At 47.5% G+C, this 16267-nt stretch overlaps 1 protein-coding gene across 3 annotated transcripts in view; it reads right to left on the bottom strand.

Annotated features, from left to right (window-relative positions):
* Nucleotides 1-1354: 1354 nt before the first annotated feature.
* The window catches only part of LOC114858265 (PDZ domain-containing protein 4-like), an 18225-nt gene continuing 3312 nt past the window's right edge, over nucleotides 1355-16267 (bottom strand). Inside the window, exons 3-18 of one of the 3 annotated variants that reach the window (XM_029155280.3) lie at nucleotides 10008-10061; nucleotides 9779-9881; nucleotides 9195-9447; nucleotides 9030-9114; nucleotides 8746-8844; nucleotides 8592-8654; nucleotides 7786-7887; nucleotides 4773-5221; nucleotides 4411-4600; nucleotides 3900-4323; nucleotides 3390-3798; nucleotides 3222-3289; nucleotides 2820-3148; nucleotides 2594-2734; nucleotides 2418-2530; nucleotides 1355-2257 (exon numbers count right to left, since the gene is read on the bottom strand). In XM_029155280.3, the coding sequence (XP_029011113.1) occupies nucleotides 2032-2257; nucleotides 2418-2530; nucleotides 2594-2734; nucleotides 2820-3148; nucleotides 3222-3289; nucleotides 3390-3798; nucleotides 3900-4323; nucleotides 4411-4600; nucleotides 4773-5221; nucleotides 7786-7887; nucleotides 8592-8654; nucleotides 8746-8844; nucleotides 9030-9114; nucleotides 9195-9447; nucleotides 9779-9881; nucleotides 10008-10061 (3108 nt within the window). In that variant the 3' untranslated portion in view covers nucleotides 1355-2031. Of the gene's footprint in view, nucleotides 2258-2417; nucleotides 2531-2593; nucleotides 2735-2819; nucleotides 3149-3221; nucleotides 3290-3389; nucleotides 3805-3899; nucleotides 4324-4410; nucleotides 4601-4772; nucleotides 5222-7785; nucleotides 7888-8591; nucleotides 8655-8745; nucleotides 8845-9029; nucleotides 9115-9194; nucleotides 9448-9778; nucleotides 9882-10007; nucleotides 10062-16267 lie in introns of all 3 variants that reach the window. The other 2 variants (XM_029155278.3, XM_029155279.3) reach the window with 2 other exon arrangements.

Here is a 16267-nt window from a genome sequence, read left to right as displayed (position 1 = left end):
ATTATATTATTATGTATAATCATATCATATCATATTAGGACATTTTGTTGTCTAATGTCTGTATATGATGTCTGGGGTTAAAGAGCTTGTTGTTGAGTTTGAGTCTGAGAAGAACGTCCGCTCCCTCGGTTGATGTTCAGAGGGTTCTGGGAAATTGAATGGATAAAACACAATGAGTAAACATCTGGACTTGTTCATGCCTCATTGTCACACTGACTAATAACCATGGTGAATGTTTAAACCAGGAGGACCACGGTGGCTCAGTGTCACAGCGTACGCTGGGGTCTGCATCTGCTGCTGTCTCATCAACCTCAAGAATTCAAATCAGGTGGTCTTCTGTCAGGAACACACGGCTGAGGACCCAAATGCACAGCGCACTCGAGAGCTTGATGATCGTTTAACAAACAGTGTTTATTACTCCAATCGTAGTCAGGCGTTCTAGGTGAAACACGTGAGGGCTCAGTTTAAGGCACAAAGGGAGCAGGCAAGATCAGGTCCAGTAAACATGCAGGGTTCAGTACACAGGTGAGCTCGGCAGAGGTACAGACTAGGGCTGGACAAAGACGCGGTCAGACAGTCGGGAACGATACCAGCATCTCCAGGCATAGGTACAGACAGGGTGAATGCAGGAATCGGCGGTCAGGTTCAAACAGGATCATGCAACATGTTAGCTCTACGAGACCGCTGGAAAGTGGTCTTGGAAACTCAACAATCTGGCGGTTTGCTTGGGTGAATACTGGTGCTTAAATACTGAGGACTGATTACTAAATGACGGGCAGGTGCGAGTAATGACAACCGGAACATGAAGCGAGAAATAACCAGATGGAAACAGAAACCGAAAGTACTACAAAATAAAACAGGAAACCGAAACGTGGCGAGTGAAACCAGAGTCCTTCAGAATAAACAAAAACCCAGAATCGTGACATCTGCTCCCGCTGCCTCCTCTTCTCCTCTTTTAGTTGATTATTGTTGTATCATATGTAATAAATTCACAATTATTGATTTGAATTTTAAAGCTGCGCCTGCGTATCCTGAATCTACCACACACTGATATTCACTCAACATGAGGCCTTTTACCAGGAATGGACCCTACAGGACAATGCTGCTTTCTGGCACCAGTTGTTGCCTTCATCATCATCATCATCATCATCATCATCATCATCATCATCATCATCATCATCATCATCATCATCAGCCATCCAGCTGCTCAGGAATTGCTCATCCATGGTCTCTCATCGCTGCAGTCATCACCTGTGCCCTGCTGCCTCCTCCTCTTCCTCCTTCTTGTTACTTCTTTCATGCCATCTCTTCTGCTGCACAAGATCAACAAAGTCAGTTTATAAAACTTAAAGAATGACAGCAAAGCGCTTTTTATCTTTAATGTTGCTCAGTTTCAATCTAATTTGCACATCTTTTACTAATGAAAATGTCTGCACAAGGTTTGTACTCTACATCAACAACAATCCACGTCTCTGAATATATATTTCATGCATATAAGTATTCAGTATTATCTCATTGTGCACAGGTCCAGAGCTGTCCTTGTCCAAAGCCCCTCACGCTGCGATCCGTCCTCGAGCACGGACCAGACGTAACCGGTCCAGAGGGACCCGAGACATTCAGTGAGTCGGTGGAAGGCGTGAATAGTTGTGCGTCTTTATGTGTCAGTCTGTTCAGGGTGAAGCTTCCTCACAACTTATTTCACCAGGAGAGAGATTCATAGGCAGACACAATACAAATACATTTGAAGGCTGAATGTTCGTCTTTAGCTCATTTTGTGTTTCTCACTTGTTGTTGTTGTTGTTGTTGGTGGTTGTGGTTTGCTGAGGTTTGAATTCTTTGGCCTTGTGTGAAAGTAGTTTTGTGTTTGTTTGAGCAGCTGTGAGCTGAGCCAAGAAATGTCAGGATCGTCAAACTCCATCCTGAACCAGCATTAACAGGAGGAGCCTTTGAATGATGTTATCTATTACGTCGAGCCCAACGCTTCTTCCTCCTCTGAGCTCAATCAAATCAAGATATTTTGACTCTCACTCCTCACACTGTGGTGACAGAAAGCAGAGGGTTGTAGATTTTCTTCCCATCTGGAGACCTGGAGCCGTGGGCCAGCAGCTCCTGGATGGCGATCCAGTTGTCGAGGATCCGACGGTTCCGCTTCTTCGTGATCTTCTTCTGGCTCAGTAAGCGGATGTTGCCGCCGTGAGAGTCCTGTCGAGAGGTAAAGTGGGCGTCTTCAAAGCCTCCAGATGTTGACGAAGGATCCCTGAAAACCAAAGCAGTCTGATCATGTTGTATTTGTAGAAATCATTTATGGAGGTGTCTTGTTCATGGATCTTTGTTTGAACTGGGTTTTCCCTACATTCACTGACAGATTATTGGTTTGTTTGCTGGAATGGAACGGATGACGCCATGTCAGGCTCTACCTGTCTCCTCGGAGGAAGTCCAGGCGGCTCTGCATCATGAACTCTCTTCTTCTTCTGTACTCTCTGGCTCTCAGCAGCTGCTGCTTCCTCTCCTCTTTGCTCCAGTATCGACCCTGTTGGACCACACATCAGTCACTGGATCTTTGCCGACTCAAACCCAGACGGAGTGACTCTACCTGCTTCATCTCGCTGGCAGCGTCATCGTCGGTCGTCATGCCGCTTCGCTCCTCTCTGATTTTCATGGCTCTGGCCTTCAGGAGACGGTCCCTGACCGGCCGCTTGGCGACGTACCGTGTGCCATCGCTCCTGATCTTCACCTGAACACAAAACACAGCAATAACAGGTTTGTTCGGTTTACGCTGACGCTGACACTGACACTGACCTTCGTCAGCACACTTTTACCTTCCACTCCATTCGTTCTGGTGACGCTGGGTGCGTCGCCCCGAGCGGTAAAGCCAGTCCAAGCCGTGAGCGATGCTCCTGCAGACCACAGGGGGCGCTGTTCACGCTCCGGGGGCTGGCCGGGCCGCTGCTCCCGGTGCCGGCTCCTCTCTCCTCACCCTCAGGTCTCGTTCCGCTCCTCAGCCTGTCCAGAGGGTCGACCAGGCCCTCGGAGGGCAGCGTCATGCAGCTCTGGTAGCGCTCCAGAGGTTTGTTATGGATGTGGGTTCGTCTGGTGAAGTGAGGGCTGGACTCTGCACTTCCACCGCCGGTCCGGTTGTTGGCACCACCTACAATAATAGTGAATACGTCAGAAATAGTCAAAAGTAGCAAATGAACTATTAAAATCTACCCATTGTGTACCTGTTCTTAGGCCCCGCCCCCCATCAGCCACGCCCCGTCTTGAAGACCCCACATCTCTGGTCAGAGATCTGACGATAGCAACAAACAAGTCCAATAAACGAGCCAATATTAAATAAAACACTGGTGCAAGATCACAAAGTCTAGTGATGGCAGCACAATGACAAGGACCTGAACTTGGAAGGCGTGGAGGGGGTGGAGCTTGAGCCTCCAGCCGTGTGGCCATTGGCTGTGTCATATTTCCTGTAGGTGCTTGGGGAGAATGAGCTGCTGAAGTTGGACTGAAGTCTCTCCCGGTCTTTCCCATGATGCCGCTGTGTGAGGGGGGAGTTCAGTGGAGGGAAGCGGCTGAGGGGGAGGAGCAGAGGTGGAGACACCAGACGCCTGCCACCTTCGGCGTCCTCTTCGTGCAGAGGCGGGATCTGTTCGGTGCTGACCAGCGGCGTGCTCCGACAGCTCTCTCCACCCGTGTTGTAGGCGCTGCTGGTGTCCTTGTCATCCCATCGCTCTCGTTCTGGGAGCTCGTTGATGGCTGACAGCTCGTGGTGGTGAGGCTCGCCGTCGTTCCCATCGTCGTCATCTGTACCTGGAGGCAAGATTCAGCTTAGTAACTGCTGAGCAGCTGCAGTGTTTGTCTGCTCAACAAATGTAACGGGTGGGATGAGTGGTCGTCATGGTTACCCGCTTCTGGGGGGCCCGGTCGCCCCGCTCTGGCCGCCGCCGCCTCCTCCTCCATCATCCAGGCTTTCAGACACCTCTCTCTGAGCTGCTGCATCTTCTGCGCGCGGAGGATGTTGCGGCACTTAAACTCCAGGTGGCGCAGCTCTTCATCGATGAGCGCCATCTCGTGTTCGCTGAAAGTCTCTTTGCCGCTTACATCCAGCACCACAGAAGAAGAAGCCTCCTCTTCCTGCCTCTCCACGTCCCTTGGCTCTGCTGCCTCTGCGTCCTCCAGGTCAGGCTTCGCTGCCTCTCGCTGCTGACTCTCATTGCGTCTCTCATACTGGCACTTGACCTCCAGCAGCTCCTGGTACCGGTGGCACTCCTCCTCTGTCAGGCCCGGCATCATCATCATCATGCTCAGAGGGGGCTGATGGTGGTGGTGCTGATCACAGATCAGAGACACGGTGTCAACTTAGGAGTAAAAGAGAAAAGGCATCATCTTTGCTTGAGCGAATGATAGTGACTTCACCTTGTGGTGGTGATGGTGCGGGGCTCCCGTTCCCCCTCCACCCGGACAGTCCACTCCCGGAGGCGAGTCTGAGCTGGCCTGGAGCTCTCGCAGGTGGAGGAAAGGAGGAGTGGTGTCTCCTCTGCCAAGCCCAGCACTGGGGCTCGGCCGGGGACTCGGGCCCAGGCCAGGGCTCGGTCTGGGACTGGGTCTAGGTCCAGGAAACAAACAGAGGGTTGCTACGTCAAACTGAAACGCCACAAATAAACTGAGTTTCTTCCAGTACGTGTCCTTGTTCCATAGTTACTGTGGCATTTTGAAGGTAAGCGCTGAAAGGTACTCAGGGTGTAATGCCTTCAGAACCCCGACACCTCCGGTCCTACCTGGGACTGGGTCCTGGTCTGAACTTTCTGGTGCTGCCCGGTGTGTTGGTAGTGTTGGTGTTACAGGCGCTGGTCTGGTCCCCCAGCAGGTCGTGTTCTGATGACTCCTCATAGCGGGTGCTGTCATCGGTCCGGCCCACTCCGCTGTCCAGCTCCTGGCTGTTGGACAACAGCGGTGCCAGATTGAGCAGAGGTGGGAGGGGAACAGGTGGGTCTGTGTCCTCCTGCCGTCTTCTCTCTTCATCCTCTCCCTCATCGTCCTCCTCCTCTTCTACACCCACGCCATCCCTGGCGCCTTCCTTGCTCTCTCCTTCCCTGGGGCAGGCGGTGCTGCCTCCTCCCCAGCGGAGGTGGTAGACGGGGCCGGAGGAGGTTCGAGGATTTGGATGGAAGTCTCCTGCTTCTCGAGTGAGCTCCATGTTGTCCTCTGGGTCGACAGGGTTTTCATTCTGCAACACAGTATATGATGTTGACATGAGTTATGAAGTTGCATAGTAACTTTTCGCTTTTAGGAGCTTAGGTTAAGCTTTCTGAGTAGAACTTCTGCTCTGAAACCGGGGTCACCTAATACTGTATCTGATTTGTGGAAATGTAAATGGACAAGTATCACTGATGTCATGAAGTGTTTATATAATGAAATACCAAAAGACAGAAGCAAGCATGTGACAACCTGCTCCAGCCTGTGACGTGCCGCGATGCTAACGCTGGGTCTGAGGACGGTTTCTGTGTGGATAAATAACAAATCTCCAATTCTTTGTTTACAGCTGCACAGAAACAGGCTGAAGGCGTTGAGTTTCCTACCGAGAGCAGCTCTTCTAATTTGGCATGTTGACTAGAACTGTTCCTGCTGTAATGAACTTATTACAGATGAAGGTTTGTTGACCCGTGGGCACTCTATGTCAGTGTTGTGTTGATGGGAGACTTGTGTCTGTTTGTAGAGTCAAACAATCAGCTGTCTCTTTTCCTCCTCCCTTCACTGTTTCATCATCATCTAGTCTCTGTCCCTCTTCAAATTAAGATTTACAGCAGTTTTGCTTATTTCGGTGATATACAGTATTTACACAATCAAACGTAAGCTAACAATTAAAGAGCGTCTTCCTTTGCACTGGGAAAAGCATTCTCAGCATCATGGGCCGTAGCTATACAGATCTCAGACATGCTGACTTATGTCATTGTGGATTGCTTCACTTCTGAAAGGGTCACAGCTTGACATATTTCACACCAACCACATTTATTAACCACTGCTCACATCATGGCTGCTCCCCCATCACATCCTAATTATATTATTTGCTTAGTTGATGAAACATCCATCATGTATGGTTCTGTCGGAGCAGCTGACCTCAGTCAGACATGTCGACATGACACCTTCTGACTGGCAGGTGATTTCACGCACACAGTGCACACGTTCATCTGTGAATATGTTGAGTGAGTGTGTTAGAAGAGCGGGTGTGAATGTGTCATCCAGCGGTTCCTTGGTCAGCACATTTGGACACACACTCACACACACTGGGAACTGCTGTCATAGAACCATTCATCACGGCTCTGTATGCGTATATAATAACACTCACATCCTGTACAAAGTGCCTGATGTGACAGAAGCATGGCTGCGCTCCAGAGGTTCACTGTAAATCTATAAGGACTTATTATTTCACTTGTGATGCTCCCACTAGTGGAGTGCACTTCATTCCTAATTAACTCAGGTGGGCAGAGCTGAGCCAGAAAAACATGGTTGGCACTGCAAGAAAAAAGTTACACAACTGAGCTGAGAGCTGATGCTGAATCACAAAGCTGTTTGTTGTAAAATACGATGTGGACGCTCTGAGCCTCTAAGCAGGATAAAAATAAGTTTAATGCTAGTCTGATCAGCATGACTGTTAGATTAGCATGGAGGTTAGCATAGCCCGGTGTTTAGCATAGCATGGAGGTCTGGCTGCAGTTTTGTCCTGATGCAGCATTTAGGGAAACATTATGTCACTAAGGTCACTGGTATTTGGACCGTGTGAGTGATGTCAGAGTCTCCAAAACCAACCAACCACCACATTAGCAGAAAGTAGGTTGGTAAAGTAGGCTACAGGAAGGCGACGAATAAACCAGTCAAGGATGTGAAGAATGTTTCTGGACCTGAACATAAATAAAACCTCTTTTATTAAACCTGCACATTTGAACAATTCAATTCAGCTTCAGCCACTTCAGACTTGATGCTTTGACGCCCTGACTTTAATTATTTTTTATTCTATCTTCCAGAACATAGTAAATTTAATGAATGAGTTGAATGATCCCTCATTCAAATAACTGATAACCTTCCTGTAGCTGCTCTGCCTGTGTGCTGCTCTTTTAAACTTGTAACTTGTAAGCAGCATGTATTAGGCTGAATGTCGTATTGTGAAGGACACCTTCGCCTTTACAAGAGGAGTATATAAGAAATATATGTACAGTACTTTATTTAGTCATTTAGTCCATTCTAAATATATGTGATGTCGCTGGGTTGGTGGACAGGTTGAACATGTGCGTGTGGGGGGTTGGGGTGAAACCAGCTGCTGAACCCAAACACATTAGTGAAGCAAAATAATAGGCACAAATAAAGAAATTAGTGCTGTACTGTGGTTTAACTGGTAAATTAATATTAACAGTAATAATATTGTTAAGGTATGTGCACATACTCATACAAACAAACAAAACGAACGAAAAGCAGCACGCACGCACGAATGAAATCCTGAACGAAAGCACGCACGCACGCACGCACGCACGCACAAATGCACTATAACTAACTGCAATACAAACATCGGTGCGCCTCAAAACTAACATGAACACGGCATTAGATTGATGATTTAACAGCACACTGGAGGTGTGTAAACACTAGTGGCTCCATTGTGCTGTCCATTCTCCTCCTCCTATACTGGTCGGTATCCTGTCTCTGTGGAGTTGGCATGTTTGTTACCATGGTTACGGCCGCCTGGATCCCAGCAGCCCTGATTTAGGACAGTGGCTTCACTGTGTGGTCATGAGCTGTTACCTCGATGTCAGGCCGGGCCAGCAGCAGCGAGAAGTTGGTGCTGTCCTCTCGGGTCAGAATGGCCACGGCTTCCTCCCGGTTCTTAATGTCCACGCCGTTAATCTAATGGTGATGAGGTACGAACACACACGTTACCAAAAGTCAGAAAGGAAGAGGAGACTGCATGGTGCCACAGGTGCTGGGAGTCTGTGTGGTGGCGGCTGTCATGGCAACCAGCGCTGACATCATCATTCATCTCAGTAACCATGGCAATACCAGGTGCTGCCTGCGTTTTTCACTGGGGTCAGAGGATAATTATTAAAAAAAGGAAATCTCCTGTTTTTACACTTTTATTATTTTTAGAGTATTTAACACGTGGATAAAGGATGAAGTGCTAATCAAACTCCCAGCGATGATTCTGCTTTATGGCCACGCTTTAACATCTGTTGGTTCTAGTCTCACCTCGGCTCAGTCTGTCAACTCCTGCTATGAAACGTCATTACTGTGTTGTCATTACTTCCAGTAATTGGACACCATCGTCCTCTGGAATTCATGTAAATGTCCAGTTCCTTCTTCCTTTTGCACGTTTATTCCTCTGCTCAAGGACGTGTTTGCATTTGGCCGCCTGGAGAAAAGCGCCTGAAGGTCGATGTTCGACATTTATGAATGCACATATTTTACTTCTCATCAGAGCCTCATTCTGTTGACTTCAAAGAAAAGGCAATTTTGCCACTGGATGAGGCGCTGGCAAAATGCTAATGACCCAAATGGAAGAGCAAGAAGTGAGTCAACGGTGCTGGTTCTATCTCGTTCCATTTCCTCTGTACCTGTAGGATCCGGTCGCCTTCTCTGATTCGTCCGTTTTTGGCTGCTATGCTGTTCGGATTCACCTGAAGAGGAAAGGAAATGATGAAGAATTGAAAGCAAAGCTTGTCAGGAGAAGCTGGGTGTCCTCATGAATGAAGATCTGCATCTCGTTACCTCTCCAACGTAGATCCCCAGATCCTCTTCATCATCCGTCCTGTAGCAAACTGTCAGACCCAGCTTCTCCTGCTGACTGGACTTGTACAGCTCCACCTCCTGAAAGAGGAGCATTTGGTCTGAGGCAGGAGAGAACGGGTGGAAAAGGGCTCATCCATGAATCAAGAGTGTCGGTCTTTAGACTTTAATCCTGTATTGATACGATTTATTGCTGGTAGGTCATGGGTTTGCGGCCTGTCTGATACAGTCAGAGCTCAGTGTGATGAACCCACGTATTCAGGTACCTCATACTCCAGGTCGTCCTGTCTGTCCACCTCATGATGGGATACGTCAAAGTAGTCGTTGGGGTCGTTGTATTCAAACACACAGCTGGAGACAGAGTGACCAGTTTATCAGCACTGGTTTGAAAATGAAAATAAAGAACCAGTAAAGAACGAGTGATTTCATACAAATCATTGATGCCATAGGGTCCCATGGCGTCAGGGAGGGGGGGTGAGGCGGGCGGTGGCGGCGGGGAGGCGGAGTCCCCTCCCTCGTGGTGGTGGTGGTGGTGGTGGTGGCCCCGGCTGCGCCCCAGCATCACCATGTTCTGGAAGCTGATGTCCGTCTGCGTGGCATTGTCCACACAGTCTGCGATGGCTACCATGGCAACGGAGGCGAGGGAGGAGCTGCCTGTACCAATGCTGCTGCACATTAACGTACCTGAGGGGGAACACGGTTCATGTACAGGTGGTTGCAAGCTCAGCAGTGGTAAGTGAATTCAGCCAAACACTGCAGAATCTAAACGTTCTGTCTACGCGACGAATCCTCTGTCTGAGCGAGGAAGATGTCAGACAGGTGTTGAGGCTGAGTGAAAACAGAATCATGTTATGGAGGAGGAGTCTGCAGATATGAGAAGGAAGAAGCCAGATCAAAGACGAGGCTGAGGAGAGAAACCAATAAATAGATCCCAAGAGATGAAACAAGGCAAGAAGAGGTGAAAGACGAGCAGCAGCCAAACGATGGAGCAGATGGAGAGGATCCTCTCCTTCACCTTTCCGCCTGTGACTCCTGCGCATGGAGCTGCTTGGGTGCAGAGGCTCCTGGGAGGCTGGTGCTCGGTCCAGTGGGAGCGGGGACGGTCGTCTCCCTCTGGCCTGCAGTTAGAGCGCACATGCATTCATTAATGAAACGATGAGATGGGAGGCGGGTCGAGGCCCGAGAGCTGGTGAGGAGGACAGGAAGTGTCCATGAATGATGGACGTGACGTCCGGCACCTCTACCTTCATGCTCCCATGTCTGTCCATCGGCCGCAGGGAGTCGCTCCAGCCTTTCTGCTAATGGGGAGACAGAGACAGAGGTTACTGTGTGTGTGTGTTTGTGTGTGTGTGTGTGTGTGTGTGTGTGAGCATGTGTGTGTGAGCATGTGTGTGTGTGTGTGTGTGTGTGTGTGTGTGTGTGTGTGTGTGTGTGTGTGTGTCTGTGTGTGTGTGTGTCTGTGTGCGCGTGTGTGAGCGTGTGTGTGTGTGTGTGTGTGTGTGTGTGTGTGTGTGTGTGTGTGTGTGTCACAGGTCAGAGACTAATGGAAGTAACGCAGGTTTTAGAGCAGAATCATAAACAATATCAACACTCCAACGCTCCCTGATGATGAGACTCTTCTCTCTGTCTTTGACCTCGTTGTGGCTGTTAGTTATGCTCCACCACAACTAAGTGAAGTGTGAAATTAGGAAGTGAATGTGAGGAAAGTACTGACGGTTGTCATAGTTTCAATTCAGTTGGACTAAATCCAATCTGTCCATGAAATCTTGTCTGAGTGAAACATGACGTCTGATCAATGAATTTAAATTGATGGATTAAAATCTCAACGTTGACTTGTCTGTTTTTTCGCTCCATGTTATTGGCTCATACCGTTTGTCTTTGTTGAAGCTGGTTAATCCTGGAACAGAACAGCCTTAGTGTGAAACGGGCCGACCGGGTTCTTAAGCACGAGCTGTCAGTGTTTGTTGTTCTGTGTCACTATCACGTCCTGGAGCTTCAACCTGTTTTCCTCCCTGCTCATTAACTATTTACCGATTCCATCAACACACGCTTCCAGTACATCCACACACACACACACACACACACACACACACACACACACACACACACACACACACACACACACACACACACACACACACACACACACACACACACACACACACAGTAGAAAGAGGAACTCATTTTTCATTCCCAGCAGGAGAGGGGAGACGCTTTAATAAAGCCAGTGGGAGGAGGAGGAGGAGGAGACGAGGAAGGCACAGGAGATGAAAGTGAGGGAAGACGCCAAAGGAGGGGGCTGGTGGTGAGAAAGGTTTCTACTTCCAGTCTTTCTCATCGTTCACCTCTGACCTCTGTCAAGCTGTGGATCTCACTGGCTAATGGAAGTCAAGCCGAGACCAGAAGCAAGGATTACAGGGAGCCCCAGCAGATGAAAAGGTGAAGGCTGCTGAGACCTGTTCTGGTGGTTGTGCAAGAGAGAAGAACAAAATAATAAAATAGAATGAAGTTGATGTTTAAAGCTGATTTTTCTAACCTAATCTGCAAACACCAGTGAGTGTTTTCCAGCCTGACGCTGACTCACGCTCAGTGACGGTCACACTGCTGAATCTCCTCTAATTGAGATTCCCAAACCAAACACATTGTAGCTTCAGGCTTTTCACTGATGCACGTGTCAGAGCTGGTTTGAATCCTCCTTCATCGCTCAGCTCCTGTTTCTGCTCACTGATCAGAATGTGAACCTGTTTGTCTGCTCATTGGAGCTGACAAGCCCAAACCACTCAGTCACAGTCTCTGTGAAGGCTGTTAATTCATCAGATTCCCTCAGACAACATACTGGAGAGAAATAACTGGACTCCCTTTTCTCCTCATTAAACTTCTGTATTTTCAGATTCAGAGCCACATCAGCATGAGAACGATCAGCATCTCTCTGGAAAATGCCCTGTCATTTAAATGATGTATTATTAGCCTTCAGCCCTGTCAGACACTGCAGAAAACGCTGTTCACGGCCGTGAGCCTCGTGTCTAAAACTGTGCGTCCACACGACACATTTGTTAGCATTCATAACATCACAACCACTATGTTTGTGCAGCTACAGAGGAGGTGGCAGCTGAATAGTGAGTCTTCAGAAGCAAACCCTGGTGTGACATAATTCTTCATTGTGCTGCTTTTCAATCTCACAAACCAGGGCCGTTTTTACTTTCATGTCAGTCTTTTTCACAGTGGAACATACATGCAGTGTTACTCATCCTCTGACGGATCCAAACCCCCTTTCATGGAGACATGAAACCTCATTCCACCGCTTGGGAGAAGCGCTTTTCCCCGCTCTCTGGCCGAGAACATTCATTTACATGCATTGAATAAGCAGGCACGGCCTCCATTCTGTCACAGAGACACACAGGAACACATACGATTCCGTGCTGGCCAAAGCAGGCAACTGTGCCTGTCTGATCCTGATACAACTGTCAGATTTTATATCTGCCCCTGACACCTGACTCATTGTACCACCTCTGGCCAAAGCAGGCAACTGCACCTGTCTGACTGTGATACAACAGTAAGGTTGTACAGTACAGTAACAAATGTTGGTACTATGTGTTTTCTTGTCTCCATTAGAGGCAGTTTGGATGACCACAGCACAGCCTGTGACTGAAAAGACAGGATTTGTTGAAGTGGCTCAGCATGAACACCCCTTCGCGGGGGGAACGGCCCCATTTATGGAACAATAGAAGCTGTTCACAGGACGATAGCTGAAGTGTGCGTGCGTTATTCATGCTGTGTGGCTTTAACAGCACGAGAAGCGCAGGTGAGCAATGTGCACATTATCTCCATGGGGCGTTTAAGATTCCTGGTCGGTGCCAGCGTTTCCCTCCTCAGGCTCTTGATGATGTGAGGCCCTCTCAACCCTGGTGGATACATTCAGTGTGTGGATAGTGCAGACACCAGGGCCAGCGCCAGCAGGGGGCCCGGGGTGTCGTAGGCCCCAGGTGGGTCTGATTGCTTGGTTCATGGTCTGTCCTTCTGGTTTATTTTTCTCAGTATGAGAATTGTCTTTAATGTGTTATGCTGTGTCTATTACGTTTTTAGACAATTGGTCACCTCCACCAGCTGTCCGTCTATTTTCTCGCAGCTCCTTTTGCTCCAGTGTGTCTGGCTGCGTTTGAGCATCCAGCTTCAACCTTCTAGCTTTAGCCCTGATCCTGCTCTGGATGCAGCACTCTTGTCAGAGCCCCAGTGTCACTTCCTGTTTTAGTTTAGTAGTTTCCGGTTTGTCACATCATTCATCTTACGCTAACTTTACTTCCGGTTTTTATTCACGCACCTGTACCCAATTCATCATTACTCCCCAGGACATTTAAGCACCACCTGTCACCGTTGTCATTCGCCAGATCGTTGATTCTTTGTTCTCACGTTCCAGCAATTCTCTAGTTCAGCTTATCCTGTTGTCGACCCAGTTCCGTTTCTCTGACCTTTGCTTCTTGCCTGATCCTGACCAGTTTTGTAAGTTTACTCTGTTGCTGAACTCTGCCTGTTTCTGGACCCGTCTAAGCCTGTCGATTCTGTTTCTGAGATCTGAGCCCTTTTGGTATTGACCCACGCCTGTCACCGGACCCGATTACGTTTATCCCCTGTGTGCTGCTAACCTGTGCCTACCTGTGTATGACTTGGACCGTTTGTGACCTGGATTCTGTCATTAAATATTACTTTAATTATACCCTCTGTCTACCGTTTTATCGCTGTGCATGTGGGTCCGATCTTTGCAAAAACCTGACAACTCTGGGATTTGTAGCAACATGTTAGCACCTGGCGTTGGGCTCTGATCCGCAGCTGCATACAAACGAGCCGTCTCGTCTCTGGGGAGCTAGCTTCCCTCCACTGCTGACGCCTAATGATCCGACAGCTCATTAAGACTAATGTAGTTTTGACGACTCTCCAATAGCTCAGGTCCTTAAAGAATAACAAGCTAACGATGTGTCAGATAATTGAAGAGGATGGATTTTTGTTTTTCCAAGCCCACATCTGTAAAGCTACATTTGTAATCAAAGTACTGTATGTTACAAACTGGATTGAAGACGCAGACGCTCAAATGAATCTGTTTAGTGTCAAGTTCAAAGGGTTTGTTGAAAAAAGTGTTTCAAGGTGTTTGACGTAATGAACCTGTATCAGCGATGAAACCTGAACGTACGTCTGGATTAGCATTAGCGTAGCTTTGTGCTCTGGTCTCCTCCAGCCTCTACAGAAAAAGGAGCTCTGCTCTTCATGTTGGCTGAACAGACATACATCTAATGAGTAATGATGGATGCTGAGATCCTGCTTTACACAGTTATGTCACTTCTTAAACTGGAGCAGGTGCTTTAACAATCTTTGAACACTGACAGCCAGCGTTACGGTTCCCTGAGCTTCAGCTGCAGGTTGAATTTACGATGAGTGAATCTAATCTGCTTCAACAACAGAAGTGAACACACATGAAGATGGTAGAAGAGATGTTGTGCAGCCACAGGCAGATTAGTGGAATGTTTGTAAATAACTTATGTCAGTTTGAATAATTCATATGAACATGAGGTTTCTTATATGTTTTGTACCAAGTGAAGTGAAGCTTTTAGGCTAAGATGAGGTTGACATCCAGCTTCCAGGGTGAAAGCATCTATCACTTCACTTCAGTTTTGTTTATTCGTTTGTTTGACAGTGAAGGCAAACAAACCTTTCACTTAATGGCATGATATGATATGTGGAGTCTGTCATTCATTTTCTGAAAGGATGCCAGCAACTATGTGTGTGTGTGTGTGTGTGTGTGTGTGTGTGTGTGTGTGTGTGTGTGTGTGTGTGTGTGTGTGTGTGCTCATTACTGCAGATCTGCCAACTCCAGTGTGAGAAGGCATAAATACAGCTTCCCTAATGACTCCAGTTACTGTGGCAACAGCATCCCATCGAGACAAATCTGACAGGGAAGCGAGGAGATGGAGGGTGAGGAAAGAGAAGAACCAGGAAGGGGAACGAGATGGTGGGATTCAAGACGAATAAGTGGGGGCAGAATGAGAGAAAGGAGCTGAGTCTCATGTTGCTTCACATTTAGATTCAGACCTTAAAATATCCAGAACCTGGGAAGCATTTTTCAGGACAAGGACTGAGCAAGTGGTTTGTTCTGAGCATTTGTCCATGGCTTTAAGCAATTCATGTTATATGTTCAGCCAATTCCTGTAGTAAAGTGTAGTATATATATATATGTGTGTGTGTGTGTGTGTGTGTGTGTGTGTGTGTGTGTGTGTATTTATACATATGAATTTAATTTTAAAGAAATTGCTTTACGAAAATAATGCATTTCATTCTCATCACGAGATAAGAGTAAAAGAGGTAGAAGATTAAAAATGTGATGGGAAGGATGGTTTATTGAAAAGAGTCAGAGATTCTGTATCATGTGGAAAGAAATGAGAAACGAAAGGAACACACAGACAAAAACCTCTACACACACGCATGCACGCACGCACGCACGCACGCACGCATATACGCACAAACGCATACACACACACGCACACACACACACACACACACACACACACACACACACACACACACACACACACACACACACACACACACACACACACTCTGTTCCTCTGTTGCACTGATCCTGCAGCTGCACAGAGCTCTTTGATTTGCTCGGTTTCATTCCGAAGTTTGATTTTTACCTCAGTCGTTTAGCTTCAGCTTTGACAGATGGAGCCTGAAGGCATCACAGAGGCGTTTAGAGGCTTTGAGGCAGCGTGGGACAAACCAAACCATCTGTAACTTCACTGTTAAAGTCATGACGCCTCTTCCATTGATTACATCTCCTTGTTTCTTCACTTAAACAAGGTCTAAAGACAATGTTTTTAAAGTTTGGTTAAATTTTACGCTTTAACTGGAAATCTAAAACCTTTTCAACTTCTTCAGGCGATTTAGACATAAATAATGATAGAATCAGTGGAGGAGATAGATTTTATGTCTTGTCGCTTTTATTTCTGCCCATTAATGTATTTTAGGTTTTGAAAAGTGTGTTTTGATGTTGCAGTTCAGCTGTTGCACCTGGGAATGATGGAACTAAAAATAAGTGTGTGACTGTTTAGTATTCCTAAAGCGGAGCGATGTCAGAGGTGGACCCATGTGTAACAGCCTAAGTCTGGCCCAAACAGTTTGTCCAGGAGCAGAAGGTGTTACTGTAGGTGAGGAGTAGAAAGCTAAGCTTCAAACTGCAGCTTCTCTCTTTCTATATCGCTGTCTCTCTATTGAAGCTGAGATCAGAGCTGCCTGCTGCTTTCACATACAGTAGGTCACTGCTCAGTGTCTGCTGCTATCATCAAGCAACAACTGCTGAGAGGCCTAAATGTTTATTTGTAGGACAACAGGAAAGACCAGCCTTCAGTCATCTCAGGTCAATGATTCATTTCATACCAGAGCTGGAATGACTCACAAAAGCTCAGGCCCCATGTTCAGTCAGTGACCTGGAAATCATACAATGTGTTCAGCACCA

This window comes from Betta splendens, chromosome 7 (genome assembly GCF_900634795.4).
Source record: "Betta splendens chromosome 7, fBetSpl5.4, whole genome shotgun sequence".
In the NCBI taxonomy this organism is placed as follows: Eukaryota; Metazoa; Chordata; class Actinopteri; order Anabantiformes; family Osphronemidae; genus Betta; species Betta splendens.
The sequence above is the reverse complement of the archived record's forward strand: the minus strand, read 5'-3'. Positions and strand labels throughout refer to the sequence as shown.